The sequence below is a fragment of the Thermobia domestica genome, chromosome 16, assembly GCF_964235325.1.
Source record: "Thermobia domestica chromosome 16, izTheDome1.hap1.1, whole genome shotgun sequence".
Lineage (NCBI taxonomy): Eukaryota > Metazoa > Arthropoda > Insecta > Zygentoma > Lepismatidae > Thermobia > Thermobia domestica.
In genome coordinates this window covers 97342262-97362383 of record NC_137469.1, presented here as the reverse complement: position 1 = coordinate 97362383, position 20122 = coordinate 97342262, and the positions used below count along the sequence as shown (strand labels likewise).

Here is a 20122-nt window from a genome sequence, read left to right as displayed (position 1 = left end):
ATGACATGCTTGAAAGTGAATTCTTATGTGCAGTTTTTGAGAAAATTGATAAAAACAAAATTTTTATTGTGTTGAAAGATGTGTTCTTTATTGCCTATGTGATTGATAGTTCTTGTTCTGCTGAAATTATTATTAATTTATGTACCGTATGAGAAAAATACGAACTATTTAGTAGCAGTTTCTATTTATTATTATTTAATTCCTCTCAACAACGACGCACACACTTCTTTATAAATATATTAACAAATTAGAACCAATTTACAAGCTGAAAACCCATAACATTGCGTGGAATATACAGTATATATGAAATAATATTACAATTTCATGAGTGAAAGAAAGAATGATTTGTATGGCCATTGAGGACATTAACCTACTAAAGTAAGTTGGAGACAAAAATATGTGTATCTTGGCAACATAAAAACTTATCGCCGCTCCTTTTTTCTCTCAGAAGGCTGCTTATTCTAGTTTTCGAACTATGTATGATTTGAATATAAATAAATTCTGACCAAAACTAAACAGCTTGCTATTAACCTCTTACATACCAGTGATAGTCATGTGGGTATCATAAAATACTGCGTTGCTAAATACCAGTGACATTCATGTGGATGTCATTAAAACTTACACCTTATTAAAGACCTATTATCCTGGAGGTGATGAAATTTTTTAGTGGCTGCAAGTCAAGACTTAGTTCTATTGTTTCTCCTTAGGTGGCCTCAGTAGATGGCAAACCTAAGCGAGCATTCAATTACAACACCCACACGTGTTTTTGCTTTGACAATAAGCAATTAGCAATTTCAAGATTGCATTTCGAGTTCGGAAAAAGAAAAAAAACTTGTCTTTGATATTTGGTCAGTGTTGCCAACCTGAAGCACCATAAAATCCCCTTAGAACATCAAAATTTACCCTTTTCAGTCCAAATGTTTTACAACGCAAATAATTGTTTATATCAGTAATGTGAATACTCTCCTCACGCATGCACAATAACTATGCCCTATATAACGGTATAGACGGTCTTTCAACAGTAAATGAGAACCTGGTATTACAGCACGCACATAGGAAATTTACACCTGGAGCGCAAAAGGTTAATAATAAGTGTTATAGCTTCAGCAATATATATAATGTATCTGATGAAGGTAACGACGTATTGTTCAAACTATAACATAGATTATTAATAATAAGTAGATATTTTGGTCATATTTTTTATTTTATTTTTGCTATCAGTAAGTATCCTTGCAAATATGTACTAGAGCTAATGAATAACTAATAAAGATTGATTCTTTAAATTTAAGAACTATGGTCGCAAGTTCCAATTGTCGCCTATGATTTTGCGAATCACTATTCAAATCTATTTTGCATGTAAAAGACTCCAAGTGACTTTGTGCTCATGCATATAAAAGAAAAAAAATGTTGTCTGGAATGCCTATGGGATTCTATCCAAAATTCAACCAAAGGGATTTCAACTCCTACGTTTTTCCGCTTTAATAATCTTTACAATGACATGGACGTTCCAAGTTTAGATTGAGTTTTGTTTCGTTTCATTCTACATCTTTTCTTCTTTTGGTCCCTTTAGAATTTATTCTTCTAGGTTTTGATAACAAAAAAATATATATAAAACGAAACAGAAGAGAGAGTTTTCAATTGGAAGAATAAGTTTGAAACAAACTGTCACAGAATAACTCCTTGCGGAACTCCACAATGATTTTTGTTATGATTACTAAAGAAAGAAAGTTTTTGTGCAAAAAGAAAACAAGTTTCTGTTATATTATAAAGAAAATTTGTAATAACATATAAATATTTTTCAGTATGAAACATTTCTCCAACTGCATAATCCTGTTACTGTTTTTATGTTTACGTATTAGGTTTTCAATCCTATCCTGAGTAATCAACGATGCTACTTAGTTTTAACTGCAAATATTACTTAATGAAGATAATAAAAATAAAATGAAAATGAATGTTATATGTTACAAGACGCTTTATAATTAGGTACCTAAACTTTTCGATTTCATATATTATATATTATATATTAGAAGTCAGTTTTATTTTTTTTTAAACACGCGAAGGAACTCAGGAATTTGTATTTTCTTAGTGTTTAAACATGTTATAAAACAGGCATTTTCAAACAGTGTACCTTTGCACTTTAGTATGTTTGACTGAATCATTAGTTTATCGATATAAAGTTAGAACAACTAATTATTGACGCAGATTTCCTTATGTTGATGGAATAACTATTTATCATGTTTTGAAATATTTTCTCTTGTTATTGAATTGCATTTCTTTTGTATAGTGTAACATTTCTTTACGAACACAATTACGAATTAACTTGGAATTAGCTATAAAAAATAGTTAAATTTTTATACGTATGCCGTAGGATTTTAAACTATACAGTTAATATTCAAAAGGCTCAAAGATATTTAAAAATACTACTCTAAAATTACAATCCTATATTGTTTGATGCTATTAAAGTTAAATCAGTGCGCTATTAAAAGTGTATCATATATGACACGAAATTCATATAATCTATTAATTATTCTGGCATGCTCTGTAATAAAAATCTAAATTTTGAAATGTAAACTTTAGAAGAAATCGATGTTAGAAAAAAATATTTCAGTTAAAATTTAAGTTTTTTTAAATTTATTTCGAACATTAGCCTCACACAAATTGCTGTATCGGAAAATACTAGGTACAAAACATTCTAAATGATCGTGTGTGGGACATGTATCTTATGTAATGCCTTCCACATAAGTACGTGACTTACGCGAAGCAATAGATTCATGAAACCACTGATAGTATTTATGATTGTTTTGTCTCTTTCGCAGATCTCTTCTTTGCTTTCTGTTGTGACACATCCTTAGTTTCTGGTAAAAAAAAACGATACATTACTAAAATTAAGTATGTTCAAATTTCATGTTATTTCCTGGGTTAAACTACGTCACAACTGAACAACGATTATCTCATTATGCTAATATAAACGTTTGTATGCAGAATTAACATTTTCTGATGTTTTTGTGATTATTAAAAGTATATACCCATAAATCCCTATATCGATAAATCTTTAAATTAAAATATAAATCCCTAATTACTACTCTATTTCAGATAATGTTTTTATCTGCCCAGTTAATATACATATAATGATTTGTAATACCGGTTTTATAGCCTATTACAAAGAACAACTTATTAATTTGTAAGATAACATATCAGTAAAGTAAAAAAATAAAAGAAACATATATGCTCTTCATGTAAAGAGTTTCAATGGATTATGCAAATGGAAAAATATTAAATATATAATTATTTATTTTAACATACAAAATTACATCTTTCTTGCTTTGAATCTTGTTGGACTTTAAACATACTAATTTTATCAACGCTGCATTAATGTTGTATTAAATGTTCACAATTACCACTCCCGTTTCGTAAGTCACTTTTTATTATTAGTGCATAAAATAGTTTTGCACTTAAGAAACAGCACACTTCGTTCCTCTTGCTAAATAACGCACTTCAAGTCAAAAGTGTCACTTTTCTCACTAAATAAAAATAAAGTACTTTGACTGTAAATTGAAATTGCAACTTACAGAAAATGGAATTAATTGTCTTTCTAATGGTATGGAATTTGTGGTCTAAGTTGTGAATCTAATGCAAGAACCAGGCAGAAAGTGGAGACAGCTGTTAACACAAAGAGAAGAAGAAACTCTTTGTCCATTATTGTGGATGACACTGCAGCACCCGAACAAATAGATTTGTCCACTAACTGACAGTTGCCGGAACTAAATGTCGTGTATGATAAAGTGTCAGCGATCTTCTTCAGGAAAATAGCTGCATCTTTCTGACATTTGAATCTGCTGACTGTGTAGACGCAACCCAGAAATCCATGTTTAGCGCTGAAATAGACAGAAACGGTTTTGAAAATATCACATCAACTGTTGAATGAAACATGAATAATAATTCAGGTATAAATATTATCTCTTGGGTAAAATTTTGGTGGCAAATGTAAGAGAGCAAACCAAAGAAAAGAAATTTGTTCATAACGGAACACTACAATTTCTATTTACCATTGAGTTAGGAATCAGGATACAGAACTTTAACGTTTAAACTTTTCAACTTCCTTTCACATACATTCCATTAGCCAAACGTTTACTTGTACCTAAATCTTTCTCAAGACTTATACTAATATACAAATGTTTCAACATTTATTAAGATAAGAAACTGTTTAGTTATTCAAATGTTTTGCTAATAAAACATTACACAAAATGTTCAGCTCTTTAAACGTTTTTTCTAACTATTAAAAGATTCGTAAGCTGTTCAGTTAATTAAACTTTTCGAAAAATGTTAGCTAACGTTTAACAAGTTTGTTTTAGTAAAAATATCGCAAAATGTTTAAATGTTTAAACTTTTTAAAAAATTATTAACTGTATTAGATAATTAAATGATTGTCAAAGTATTTAAGTAGTTTTAAAAATCCCAAGAATTTGTCTCATTAAATATTTCTTTTAAAATAGCCAATTGAGAGCATTGTATATCAATTTAATAAGTTAAAAGTTTGACACATTTAGTTAACTAAAAAAAAATCATAAACATTCAGCAAATTAAACGTTTTCCAGAAAGCTTAATATCAAAAATAAAGTAAAACTTTATCATTTTGTAAAATGTTTGGTGAAGTAAGTGTATTGAAAAACATTTACGGTAGTTCACTAAACTTTTCGCACAACGGTTACTTATTTCAACGTTTCGCAAAGTACGAGTTCGTATTTAGCTATTAAACAATTATCTCATTAACATTTTCATGTTGCGAAACATATTGCTAACTAAACTTTTGTATAGCATTTAGCAAATTCAAAATTTTGTAAAATATTTAACTAGTTAAAGGTTTTGTAAAACATTTAGCTAATTAATTGATTGAGGTTTAATGCATCTAGGCCATTTGTCCCCGTCACGATCACGATAAAAAATTTAGCTAATTGAATATTTCGTAAAATATTTTGTTAGTAAAACGGTTCGCGAAACATTAGCTAACAATGTTTCGTAGAACATTTAGCTAGTTACAAATTTCATAAAACATTTAAGTAATTAAAGTTTCGCAAAATACTTAGCTAATTACATGTTGAGTAGAACATTTAGCTAATATAAGCGTTTGTGAAATATTTAGGGAATTAACCATTTCGTGAAATATTTTATGTTGAAAACGATTAATCGCTTAATATTAAATACCATTGCGAGTGAAAGTTTGAAGCATCTTCAGCAAAAGGTGACAAATAATATTATTAGCATATTTGATATGATATCCCATAATCCACTGATACAGTTTCTTGTAGCTGTATACTGTGAATTTTTCAAGTCATGCAGTTAAAGCGTTATGTGTTCATACATTAGAAGTAAATTCTTTAAGTATGTTTGAATAAATACTGTTCACATTAGAACTAACGAGAATATTGTAATTAAAAAAAGAATATAAATAACATCTAAACAGGCGTAAGTGGTTTCGATAAAATCGAAGTTTGTGTGCCAATAAGAAAAGATTAATGTGTTTTACTACTCTGCAAAAGATCTTACTACTAATAAAATAATTTAATATTATAAATAACCTAAATTTCTAAATAATTGAAAACTATAAATATTCTATAATTCTAAGTAATAACATAAATAAACTAAATTCTAAGTAACTTAATTAATATTCTAAATTCTATATTATTTAAACTGTAAATGAAATAATAAGCCTCTCTGCTGTAGAAAAGATGAGAAGGTTGGACATTGTCTTGCATAAATAATTTGAATTAAATTGAACAAATAAGATAAAGAATGGAGAAAGGGTAGACAACTTGAAATTTCGTAACACGTACGGGTATACGCCTAAGCTCTCAGAGCCGAACCTTTGTCGTCCAAAACCGAGCGTGACTACAATCTTGAGTGGCCAAAACCTCTCCCGATGCAAACCTTGCCGAAAGAAAACTCACCTGTTCAAAACCTAACGTAAATATACTATATTACAGAATAATGATAACAATAAGAAGTGACGTGGCAGAACCGGGTTCGACTCCCAGCGGTTTTGGTTCGGATTCCACGTTAATCAGTAGGTTCCGTCTCATATAGCCTCGCTGTTGAAAGGAACGATAAACTCAAAATTAACATTAACAATAAGAAAGAGAAGAAGAAGAAGAACTTAAGTAATATGCGACCAGAAATGTTTACTAGAAGCATTAAAAAAATTAACGAGTTCAAAATGAATAAACATAGCCTATAATCCTAAAATAATCTCAAATTAGAGAAAATCTATTTTAGTTAAATTATTGGGTGAGCGCGAAAAGCGACTTTTTTTTTTCCGAAGGAAGCATTATATTAATATATCCAGGGAAGTAGCTGCAAAGCGACTTTTGTTTTCTCTGTAAAATTAATAATAGTTTATTATGTTCTATGGCTAGTTCCTTGTTTATAATTATTATTATTTTCCAAGCGTATACTGGAAATTAACTTTCAACTTATGTCGATGTTATTACAGTGACACTTGTGAATAATGAACACCGATGGGATATGATTATTTCTACATAAATTAGAGGTGTTCTTTAGAACGAAGTTACCTGAATTGAAACTTATGGCACATCTAAGATAAAAAAATATCTGAACCCACATAACGGTAAATTTTTAAGATTAATATGGTACTAGTATATAGATTATATAGAATAAACTTTATTCCTGGGACAAAATAGTAAATTAGTGTTTTGAAAAAAAAAATGATTGTAAATGAGTAAGAAACAACTGTAATGTGAAAGAATTTGTAAATTTCTAATCCATAAAAATATATTTTGCAAAAAAATTGTATATAGTTATATTTCAATTAACACATCAATTTATCTCAGCATCTAAGGACAAGCTGCTTTTCTGAAATAACACAGATTGTATTGTATATAATAGAGACTATGAATAAGTCTTATTATTAATGCCATAAGTGATGAAGAGTTACCAACTCGATATGAGCATTTTGTTGTTTTCGAATAGCAATTCGTGAAGTTATTACATATAAATATCTAATAGGCAGTAATGTTACAGATTTAAAAAGTAATATTTGAGGACGGCTGTTATTCTAGCTTGATTCATAGATTACAAAAAGCATTAGGAAAGATATGATTATTTCTGATTAAAGTAGTTCCCAAGAGGACTAGCCTAATCTCAAGAGCTATATAAATACTAACTAAGCAGTGTTGTCAGACTATAAAATTATCTTCATTATTTTATAAAGAATATTTCAAACAAAACAGCTTCAAAACATAATACAGTTTTCATATCAAAGTATTTGAAGGATATAAAACCAACGAATATCAAAGTTTATTAACTAAAATAATGATAAGAGAATTAGACAAGGAAGAGTGACGTAAAAGTCTCTAAATATCAGTCCATTCCACCAATACTGGATATGATGACATGAACAAGTTTATGACTGAAGCGTTTGGCCGACGATTGTGAGGTGAAACCCGTTAGGTTTAGAGTTCCTCTGAAGGGAATAACCATATTTTTAACTATCCTTAAAACTTCTAAGTTCGTCTCTCTGGCATAAAGAAAACAATCAGAAAGGTGAATAAGATGGCCAAGGAGATCAATGTCTGGTTGCTCTAAACGAAATAAAAAAAAAGCGAAACTTATTGAACTTTCAGACGGCAGGTCAGGGGTCGAATCTTACCAATTTCAAGTGATCGTTTTTCGTAATGTTTGGTTTTATTATTCGAGACGAGAATCACACTGATGGAAAAACCCTTTGAAATGTCATACGCGTGCAACATATCGCCAAATGCTAATATCAAAACAATTGTGTAAATTAAAGTAATAGGTTTGCTATTTTTAAATACATATTGTAGGTAAAGGTTTTTCTGAACCACATTTTTCCAGTCTTAATCCATAGGTTTCAAAATATATTAGAAAAAAAAAATACAATTCCTTATAAAGGTAGTCCAGAAGAGGACTATCTAACTCGGTTGAATCGGTTGACATTTTGCGTCTCTTTCAGCACCAAGGCTATATGAGATTTAGATCTAGAGCTTAACATGGAGTTGAGTTGATTTTGAGTTTAACGTTTCTTTCAGCACCAAGGCTATATGAGATTTAGATCTAGAGCTTAACATGGAGTTGAGTTGATTTTGAGTTTAACGTTTCTTTCAGCACCAAGGCTATATGAGATTTAGATCTAGAGCTTAACATGGAGTTGAGTTGATTTTGAGTTTAACGTTTCTTTCAGCACCAAGGCTATATGAGATTTAGATCTAGAGCTTAACATGGAGTTGAGTTGATTTTGAGTTTAACGTTTCTTTCAGCACCAAGGCTATATGAGATTTAGATCTAGAGCTTAACATGGAGTTGAGTTGATTTTGAGTTTAACGTTTCTTTCAGCACCAAGGCTATATGAGATTTAGATCTAGAGCTTAACATGGAGTTGAGCTATATGAGACGGGACCGACTGATTAACGTGGAATCCGAACCACATGAGCCCCCACTGGGAGTCGAACCGGGGTCTACTATAAGTTGTTTTCCTTCCACCATACTTTCTACACGTGTACATAGAGTACAATTTCTTTTTCAACAATATCTTAATATATATCGTACTCAAAGGGTAAATACTCGTACGCAAAGGGTAAATACGCACTCACCAGATGGGAATCAACTCGTACGCTAGGGGTAAATCCACTGTCAGCTAATGGGAATCAACTCGTCCGTTTCGGAATCAATTCGGTATCAGCCCATTAAAGATCTTTCACACTTTCTTCCATTACTTTCTATTTATCGCTCATATTTCATATATTCGTAATGAACTTAACCAAGGTATTGAAAAATAGACAACTACTGCACTTTTTTTTTGTTCAGGCTTCTAAAATTGTCACAACTCTCTTCACTGGTCTAATGGCTAGCGGGTATGCCTTTGGTAAACGTGGTGGCCGGGCTCGATTCCCAGTAGGAGGATATTAAAATTTAAACACATTACAGTGATTCTGGTTCCATTTTAAACCAAGCGTAGCGTAGCGTAGAAAATCAACACTTGCTTGAAGTAATTCTAAATATGGGTTGAAGTAGAGAGTCTTTCAAAAAGAGGTGGGGGGGGGGGGACAGGTTTTCTTTTGAACTCGATATTTTTCACCCAGCAATAGAAGAACACTATATTATTGTTATCTTTTACAACGGAATATAATAGGACAGTGAACAGGAAACGGATTGACTATATTTGTGTATGTGTGTTTTTTTAGTATATATTTTCATTAGCGTCGGTGATGATTAAAATTTGTGGTATTAAAAATTTCGATGGAAAAAAGTGAAGTGACGTAATAACGTGAAGTTAAAGAGAAGAAAGTTTTATTCACGTGTTTCCAGGATTTTGGACAACCTTTTAAAATCATGTGCGAGTCAGAGATGAGATACGGAGCCTGAACTACGTTAGTGAAAAACACAGAAGTATTGTTTAAATGATATAAAATGTTATATGTAATATATGTAATATACCAATTATATAAACTTTTAAATCTAATTGTTCCCACTCCTCACCAATGAGGAAAGCACGCTCTGAAGAATTAAGTTCAGACTTAAATTATGGTGACTGGTGTCTACGCTCTGTTTGCGAATCGTCTGATTGGTCGTAAGACGAGAGAAATAATTATTTCTACTCATATATATATATATATATATATATATATATATATATATATATATATATATATATATATATATATATATATATATATATATATATATATATATAAAATATATAAAACTCTCACCAAATATTAAATAATTTCCATGTAACGGACCAAATTTTGGCCTCGTTCTGTTACGGACATGTAATAGCACTTTCATAAATAGTGTCGCTTTCCTCTCTTAAAATAGCTAATTCGGTGAGGAGAAAAATAATTTGGAGTATCATTTGTTTATTTCCAAAGATGTTTTAAATTCAGAAAAAAACATAAATTCATATTATTTTAAGGGATATTTTGATTAATTTAAATTTTCAAAATATATAATTACTATTGAATTTCTGGCTGTTAAATCATTAATATAAATTATTATTATAATTTTGTACAATGTAATTACGTTCTCTTTCGATAACTCTTTAATTGCTTTATATTTATGATTAGCCTTTGGCTAGATGGGGGATCCGCCCCCAGACACCCATGTTCACTCGGCCTACGGTTTCGCATCTCTTAGGTTTCAGCCTTTCCATCAGGAGTGAATTTTGTGCATTTTCTCTTCATATTTCCTGAATTTGGCCCAGCTGGAGGCTTCGCCCCTGACCCTCATGTTTACTTGGCCTACGGCCTCGTAACTCTTAAATCCATAATTCTACCAAATTTCAATTTTTTCCTTTTTCAGCTATCTAAAAGATAAGATTTTGTATACCAAGAAAACGCCCATTTAAATAACATGGGAATTTCTTCATCCCACTTTAGATCCTTAAAAAATAAAAATATTTACTTTTGGCAATTTTCCTGTAGGTTAGTTCCGGAAGGCTACAATAATGCGAATTTTCATCATTCTAATCCTGCCGGAAGTGCCTAAACATTTTAGGGTGTAAAAGATAACATGGAAAAAATTTTTCAGTTCCCCATAAAACCACTCTAAATTTGGATTTTTTTTACTTATTTACTTAGTTAACGCTAACAAAAACGTACAAGCATACCGAATTTCATGTTTTTATTCTAATTTCAAGTACTTAAAACATGAGATTATAGGTCCATAAAAACACCCATTTAAATAACATGGGAAAATTCTTCATCCTTCCTTTAGATCCCCTAAAAATTAAAAATATTTAAAAATATATTAAAATATCAACTTTCCATGTCAACTGGAAGGAAAAACCCCTTTAATTTATGTCAGTTCATGTAGTTTTATATATAGTTAAGATGTTATAATTTAAGATTTTAGAAGAGGAAAAATTTATATATACAGGGATAGACTAAAAAATCTAAAAACATTTCATACAAGACACATAAGTTTGGCCCTGCGCTGTACAACACGTGTTGCGGTTCCCGATCGTTTTTTGTTTTCAATGAGACATGTTTACCTTCCTCTTCCGTCAGCAGTAACCAGTTCACCTGTGAGTGTCGTGGTGCGGTAAAATGGGCGACCTGACAGACTTCCAAAGACGCATGATCGTTGGTGCCCGTCTGGTTGGAGCTTCAGTGGCAACAGTGGTGAACATTGCGAGGGTATCAAAAGGCGCTGTGTCCAATGTCACGAGAGCATACACAATTCATGAGCAACCGACGTCTGCAAAGCGCAACAGTGGTCGAAAGACAATCCTGTCAGATAGAAACCGGAGGGCATTAAAATTGATTGCAGCAGCTAAAAACAAGACCACTGCAATGAAAGTTACGTCTGAACACAATTCCGGTCTACAGAACCCGGTTTCATCGAAAACAGTGCGACGGGAACTTCATAAAATGAAAATTCATAACAGTGCCGCTATCGCCAAACTCCTGATCAGAGCAGTAAATACGAAGAGCCGTACACAGTGGTGCAAGGACCACAAGGCGTGAACTCATGAGCAATGGAAACAAGTAATGCGGTCCGATGAATCGACCTTCACCTTGTTTCCAACAACCGGTCGTGTTTACGTATGGAGAACACCGTCGCAGGCCTATGATATAGACTATCTGCTCGCAACTGTAAAGCAAGCATGGGGGTGGTTCTGTTACAGTATGGGCAGTGATATTTTGGTTTTCTGCAGGTCCCATCATAACTCTGCATGGAATGATGAATGCTAAGGCGTATGAGGTCATTTTGGGGGACCAGGTTCTATCCATGGCCCAAATATTGTTCCCTGATTGTGATGGCATCTACCAAGATGATTTGGCACCCTGTCACGCTGCAAAAACGGTGAAACCATGCTTTGAGGAGCATGACCAGGAGCTATCACACCTCCTCTGGGTTCCACAATCACCAGATCTGAACATCGTTGAGCCATTGTGGTCTGAGTTACAAAGGCGTGTTCGGTCTCATTACCCTCCACCAGCATCTCTTAAGGAACTGGAGCATGTTTTGGAGGAACAATATTACAAAGTTCCACACACCAGGATTCAGGAGCTGTATACGTCCATTCCACGTCGGATCCAAGCTGTTTTGGACGCAAAAAGGAGGCCCCACACCATACTAGGTATGATTTTCACACTTTTGTAAACGTTTTAGATTTTTGTCCACCCCTATATATATATATATATATATATATATATATATCAACGAGTGATGCTAACGATGTATTCCACCCATAAAAGTATTTCAAGTTTGGCATTTATTCTGAAGTTTACCCTATGATGATAATGATAATTTTACCTGCGTATCTTGGCCACGCAAAATACAGTTTTGTTATTTTTCTTAACTCTTTCGAATTCCCATATGAGAGGCAGATGTTCTGTATTTGTGACTGGACACAGAGAAGCATAGATTCGCACGATTTGTTCTTGGAGGCCAATGGCGAGAACACTACCCTCATAAAGGGGTGGTGAAGGAAGGTGTGAATAAGAAAAAGCACGTACGGGAATTCAGGAAATGGTTGTATGTATTTGTTTACCCTGTCTGTTTTGGTAAAACCATTAGCTATATCAACTCCTGTCATCAGTGGGGAGCTTCTGTAATTCCGGAAAATTCTCAAGGTTAAAACTAACCATCTCAATTGTCAACTATTGGCACCTGTCGGCTTGTCAAAAGATAGCGGAGTGTTTGAGATATGAATTCCCTCAAGATTTTCTCAAAACATTTTTTGCTCCGAGGGAAACACTTCTAGCTCATTAACAAGAGGTAGTTAACTACAATATTAGAATGTGCATGTCTGCCAAAAAGAATAAAACAAATACGTCTAGAATGAACCACCATTCAGTAACAATTGAAAAGAAGTCATATAAATTGCATATGAATTTCTCAATTTATAACTTAGCTTTTCTTGTTTTCAATCTGAATCACTCAGTGTGCTATAATATCAATTTCAATAAACCGCGTACATACGCTTCTATTTCATGGTTGTTTGTGTTATTGTGTTTTCAATCCGAATAATCCAATGTACCAGAGTAGTTTTCAGGAAGAGAAAGGTATGCATATATATTAAACATACTATAGTAATATTTTCTAGTACTGTATATTTTTATGATTACTCTAGATGCATTATTTATAAGTAGCTGTCGTGCCACTGCTTATTAAAAATTTACAATCAAGTAATACTAGAAATCCTATTCTAAAAATACACAAATCACACTTATTTTCTGCAAGTTGTCCACCTGTCTAAGTTGGCCACTTTTCGATGGAACCGATGGTGGCCAACATAGACAGGTTTCACTGTAATTGGTTTTAATATTTAATTCACAGAATATTGCCGAGCGAGAGTGAGCGAGTGAAGGCGGGTTAGAGCCCCGCAGGGCACCTTGTTTTCTGTCCTTATTGCAGCTAAATGGGAAGGAGACTTGTGTTCTAGAACCTTGCCGCCATGTTGGTTATGTTACTTACCGTTACATTAAAAAGTATAACTTTCCCCACGGATTTTTACAGTTATTTGCGCACTACATTTTCTACATTTTTTTCTTAGAGTTATTAAGCCATGACTTTTACTTACTTTTAATAGATTTTCTCGATTATTACCTTATTGTTTCAGAAACTAATAATGTTACCTCATATCCAGGGCTGCGTGTCTGTATACTTGCAACCATGTTTACAAAACAAATGTTTATTACATTCCCACAATCCTACCATGCAGTAACCTTGAGCCAAGTAGTTCCCTTCGCTTGCCAAATAGTTCCATGTTTAGAACCTCTTATATAAGAAAATAAACACAACTTTCGCTCTGCTTATACATGATCAATCACACAAACAAGTAAATTATTCATTTCTTCCCGGTAAATTTTCAAAATTTTCCTAGAAACGGACAACCAACTTTGGACTTTAATCCTCAAGTTTGAACACATGTTATACTGAACTGAATAAAATAAGGGTTGGTGTTTGAATCCTATATAATTAATTAATCACGCTGTTGATCTAATCTAGAGTATCGCCGTTGTATACACAGATAGGCTATTTAGTACTTAAATGGACCCTTCTTTGCATGTTCACGATAATACCGCTTACGTCATCTAAACCCTTTCTTTTAAGAAACGCCTTGTAATCCAGAATATTATATATCGCCATAATTACATTTAGGGATTCCAATGCAAAGCGAACTTGGAAAGCGATATCCTGAACCCTCATATTCTTAAAAATTGAAGTCTATATTCTCTGTGTTGTTGGAGAGAGGATTAAGTGACGTTTATACACAATAATTTCTAGCAAACAAAAACAAGTTTGCAGAAAGTGTCCAATCCATCACCGACTACCAAATAATTCAGAACAGATTAGACTTTACAGCCTCTTTCAGCAGCAAGGTCATATGAAACGAAAGACTACAGCTTAACGTAGGAACCAAACGATATGAGGTCCAGTCTGGAATCGAATCTAGATCTCCCGTACCGGAGACACGTGCACTAACCATATAGTCACGAGGGAGCTTTATCCAAATACTCCATGTCACGCATAAGTTAAGCACTATGTACACAAAAACGAAGCCAGTGTATATTTGCCAGCAAGAAAACTTAGGAATATATTTGGTACTAATCCGTCTTCAACTCCTTTAAAGTGAAGACGAATTTGGTTTCCTTTGCACGTAGAGCAGCGCTGCGCTTGAATTCATGCACAAATATTCCAAAAAAATATATTTACTTACCACTTTGCGAGTGTCAACTCAAATCTTAGAATTAGACATCATACGCGAGGTTTACTAGTATTTGAAAACTTGCAGTTTCATCGTTGTGTTCATTCAAGAGAGTTCCCATAGTTAATTGTTTTCGCTTGTCTCAGCAGCTATGCTCTCTGTTTACATCCTTGAAGAAGTGGTTTACGATATGGAGGGTTAGGATTAAATAGGAAATGCTTTCAGAATCGATACAAAAGGAAAATGTGTCAAGTTATTGAAATGAAGATAGTAATTCTGTTCTCAGAAGAGCTAGGAGAAGTTTAAGAAGCCTTTGGTCCGTAGAACTAAAACTTTGGTTAATCGTATAGTCGCTTTAATTGTCGCTTAATGACGAGTTTGTGAATTAACGTTGTAAACTTTAAAAAAATAATTATTATACTTTATATTAATTATTGTAATAGTTGTTAATTTCCTTTAAAATTCCTTAGATTTAATACAACATACACTCTTTCTTCCCAGTGTATACATCCTGTGAGATTGTTTTTTTAATAGATCGTGGTCAAAAACAGGGAAGAAAGAGTGATTTTTTTTTAAAAAAAAATTAAAGACAACTTTTAAAATATATTTTTAGAAAATACCGTATATTTTGGTGCAATATAGCGAAGTAAATGTGAAATAGAAAGAAAGAAGAAAATGTTTCGTTCAGTTCTACATCATTAGTGGATATCGTGCACAGTGACATCTTGCGGATAAGTCAAAGAATTACTGAGGTATTAAGGAAAGCTGGTATTTAATATATCATTGCACATTTAAAAACGAAGGAAAAGGTTGTTCACTAAGTACTGCAGTATTTTTTACATTGTTATTAGATAACCAAGATCACTAACTGCGCTGTTGCGAGTAGCTCAATGTTGAATATTCTGTCAAACATTCCAAGCATTATTGTTTTTGTTATTTGGAAATAATGGGTTGCAAGTTACCCTGTAATATTAATACAATTAGATACAGTCATTATTTGTTAAACGTTCTAGGTTTACCACGTTGTCTATTGTTGCAGGGTCTTTGGTAACAGTGCCCCCAGTTTATCACGTGTTTTCTTCAAGTATAATAAAACTCCAGCTTTCCTTAACCGCGAACGCCTAAACCAATAGATTAAAAAAAAGACCTGAACTTTTGTACGAATCTAATATCAACAGAGAAAAGTCATGGGGTACTGTAATACCAACAGATTAGCAGTGTTCCGAAACAAACATGATGTTCTATCTTGTTTGCTACCAGGTTATTTATTACATATTTCAAATTTACATGTTAAACGAAAACTTACAGTACCTTATTTATTATTCAATCTTACAAATTACCAGAGTATTACAACCAACCAGATTTTGAAGACTCCTACAATACTAATAGGTAACTGAGAATGTCGGGTACTCAGGACAATGCGCATCCAAAGTATTTTTGTGTTGAACACTATGGTCAGATAATCGTTTCTCAAGAGACAGTGAAATTATCGTGAAATTGGAAGTGAAAGAACTAAATAATTGTGATTACCTGAAGTTCCAAAAGTTGGGTCGCAATATTTTTCGAGTCATTGATCTTTTCCTCGATTATGCCTTTTATTCTAAGGGAGACGATGATTAAGGCAAGCTGACGATGATGGAAGGATTGGTGACATGATAATGTGGGAGGAAACGGAAGTACTACGAGGAAACTTACGGATACGATGTTGTTCACCACAAACTTACTTCTCCGAGGATCGAACCATGAACTCAAAGCTGCAGAGGTAAGCGCTTTCTATCACTCAGCTATCGTTCCCTTTTTGAATCATTGAGTTCCTCTCATCGAGATGTATAATGACCGTGATAAAAAGATTTGTGATGCCACAACGCTTCATCTCAACTGACATGCCATAGATTTGTCATATACAGGGTGCGAAAAATGTCCCGAAAGGGTTCAATATCTTGCGAAATATACAGATCAGCAAAACAAAGATAACACGTCTTAAATGGTTTTGAAAAAGCTATCCAATGATACCAAACGCTACCCCCTATCCCCACCCCTTCGGGGTACGGGGAGTAATTTTAAAATTTTAAATAGGAACCCCCATTTCTTATTACACATTTGGATTCTCCAGAAAAAAGTGACAACAATTTGACCTAAAATTAAAAATAGTGCCTTCACGGATGGCGCTTGAATCGACACATACAAAAAAGGGGGCGGCAAAACGTTATGAAGATATTGCCTTCTACTATCGTACTCTGTGGGCAAATGGTTAGCGTACTGGACCGCGGAATCACAGGTCGTGCGTTCGATTCCCGCGCGTAGTAACATTTTATGTGATTTTTTAAAATACCCAGATAATGAATTCATATATTTTAACTTCGACAAAAATAATGTATTTGTCCATATTTATTAATTTGCAAGAAAATACACATGGCAGCAAAAGTGGTTTATTTCTTTTGTAAATAGCCCTAGTAACCCTAGTAACCCTAATAACCCTAGTTACTAAAAACTACTTCATAAAGCTAGTTCGCAAAACAATTATCGAAATTTTACTAATTGAAGTTAAAACGTATGGAATTTATTTGGGGGAATAAAAAAATATTCCCTTAAACGGGGATCGAACACAGAACCTCTCAGTCCGCAATCCAATTTACTATCTTTTTTTTAAAAAACTTCCTGACTTATTTTCTACTTCAACCACTTTCCAGGACTACTAGACACGACAGGGACACGAACACAGAAACATCGAGGACAGTTAAAATTCCACCCTTGCTACTACAGAGGGACTCGAACCCCCAATGGACTTCACCTCACGATCATCAGCCTAACGCCTCAGACCGCTTGACTACACCCACCGGCACTATCCGTACGGCCACAGAGCACGGGACCGACAACTCGTAACGTTGTCGTGTACCGCCCTTTTTGTGTGTCGATTCAGGCGCCATCTGCGAAGACACTGTTTCCAATTTTGGATCGAATCACCTGAAGAATCCAAATGTGCAACAAGAAATAGGGGTTCCTATTTAAAATTTTAAAGTTACTCCCCGTATACCCAAGGGGGTGTGATAGGGAGTTGCATTTGTTATCATTGGATAACTTTTTGAAAACTATTTTATACGTGTTAATCTTGTTTTGCTGATCTTTATATTTCACGAGATATTGGATAGTTCCGGGACTTTTTCCGCACCCTGTATATATATATGAATGAATAGGATCATAATTACACGAGATTAAAAATCCAACTTTTTAAAGAGGGTTTGTATCGAAATACAACTTGGCTAAGGAGCTATATGGTTTTCCGCAGACGAACGCTCGTAATACGATTTTCGTTTGTTGGAAACTATATGTCCTTAGATGTGATAATTACTAGAATCCAGACTTTTATGTAATATCAACCCCTTAAATATGTACATAAATATGTAACAAACATCGCTTAAAAATGTAAGAAATATGTAATATTACATAGGAATATGTAATATTACATGTTACATATTTACGAAAACGTAATATTAACACGCGTATAAGTATGCAATATTTAAACGTATTATGAAAATAAAAATGAAAATCTACTACACTTTATCCTGATTAATGCAAATCCCCCAATGTAGTGAAATGCTTGAACAGCTGAGACAACCATACGTCACTGACGTGACTGATTGCAGAATAAAAATCAGACGCGAGTGAAGGAAGATGTGAATCGGCTAGAGAGAGACAGGAAAGCCCCGAGTAAAGCAATGCATACGGCATTGGTACGTCAGAAATCTCATGTGGTGTGGTGTAGTCCCGTTTCAAATCTAGAACCTTTTACACTAAATACGCATCCGTCACCACGGCCCAATCTTGAAATGAATTATATGCAATATACAAAATTTAACTTAACTTAAGACGAAATGTATTGTTTTATATATATTTATTTCACGCAGGAAAAGCTGCTATATCTTTTGAACAATACCAGCTGGACTAAGATTGAAGAATATTTCCACTAATGAACATTTTAAATTTGTAATAAAGTACTTAAAAAAGATATGCCTGCAGTTCAACTATATGTTGTTGCACAATGGGTTACAAGGTAAATTTCCAAATGATTAGAAGTAAAATTTTGTCGGCAATCGGATAAAATATTCTTGTATGCAGAGAATGACCTCTCCACATCACATGAGGTAACAGGAGTGTATTTCAACAGGAGGATGTAGTTGGGGGAAATATCTTCAGGGGGGTTCTTGTTTCACCACTGAGAATCTCACACACTGCCAATAGGCTGTCGTAACCCGGGTTTCTTTCCAGCACTGCATTTAGTTTCTTTCGAACTTTTTCTCCTATATCTCCACGCAGCAGTCTCTTTGCATCCCCTATGATTTCCATGGATTCCGGAAGAGGCCGCCCAACGGTCTCTAGCTTTTTAATGCTTGTAGGTAGCCAACCAAATTGCTGTCTATGTATGCGATATTACACGCTACTTTTTGAGTCATTAAACAGTTTCTGAGCAATGCCAACTGACACAGCAGACTCCGATGGAAATGAATGAACAACAGGCTTAATTTTTTGAAAATGTTCTTTGTAGAAATGTACTGCCTGTATCTAAGTGCACCATCGCGTTAGCACAGGCTCCGGAGGAAGTAGCATATCTGGCAGCTGATCTCTGTAAACTTGAACACGTTGTGGCGCCTTAACAAACATTTTTTTTTTCGTGGAAGAAACTAGTTGATTTACTTCGCAAAAGTTGTCTCTCACCTCTTCAGCAACACGCTGAAGAGCATGGGCCATACAGGTGAAATGAATTAAGTGAGGGTAAAAAAAAACTATAAGTGCTTTAGCCGCTTTTAATATGTACGCTGCACTGTCTGTATAGAGAACAAGGACTTTTTCTTCCTGAACTCCTCCCGGCCACGACACTTTAAGACCATCGTTTATAAAGCGAGCAATCGTGGAATGATTCGTGCGTTCCAGCAATTTACTCGCAATAAGATAGGATTTAGATGGAACATCTTCACTTAACTTTCCAATCACTAAATTTGCTACATAACGTCCCAAAACGTCTGTTGTTTTGTCCACAGAAATCCAAATATATGAACTACCTATTTCGGCCCTAATGGTATCTATAGCTTCCCTATAACAAACTTCGAGATAACACTTTCGAAGAGTGGATTCGTCAGGAATTTGACGCTCGCAGTACTTCTCCAGAAAAGCACGGTATCTTGGCACTTGAACTTTGTTCCAATCAGTCTTGGGAAGTAACGTAACGCAAGTAACGCGTTACTTGTAACGCGTTACTTTTTAAGTAACGTTTCCTAGTAACGCGTTACATTTTTTCCAAAGTAACTGTAACGGTAACGCGTTACAATTTTTTAAGTAACGTACCTAGTTTGCGTTACTTTTTCGCGTTACATTTCGGATGAGTAACTACAATATATGTATATTTTTTTTCGGAAACAAATGTTATTTCCTGTAAGT

General features: G+C 33.8%; 1 protein-coding gene across 1 annotated transcript in view; it reads right to left on the bottom strand.

The window, feature by feature from the left end:
* Positions 1-289: 289 nt before the first annotated feature.
* The window catches only part of LOC145673261 (uncharacterized), a 551410-nt gene continuing 531577 nt past the window's right edge, over positions 290-20122 (bottom strand). Inside the window, exon 5 of the mRNA XM_081742788.1 lies at positions 290-3875. Within this exon, the coding sequence (XP_081598914.1) occupies positions 3593-3875 (283 nt within the window). The 3' untranslated portion in view covers positions 290-3592. The remainder of the gene's footprint in view (positions 3876-20122) is intronic.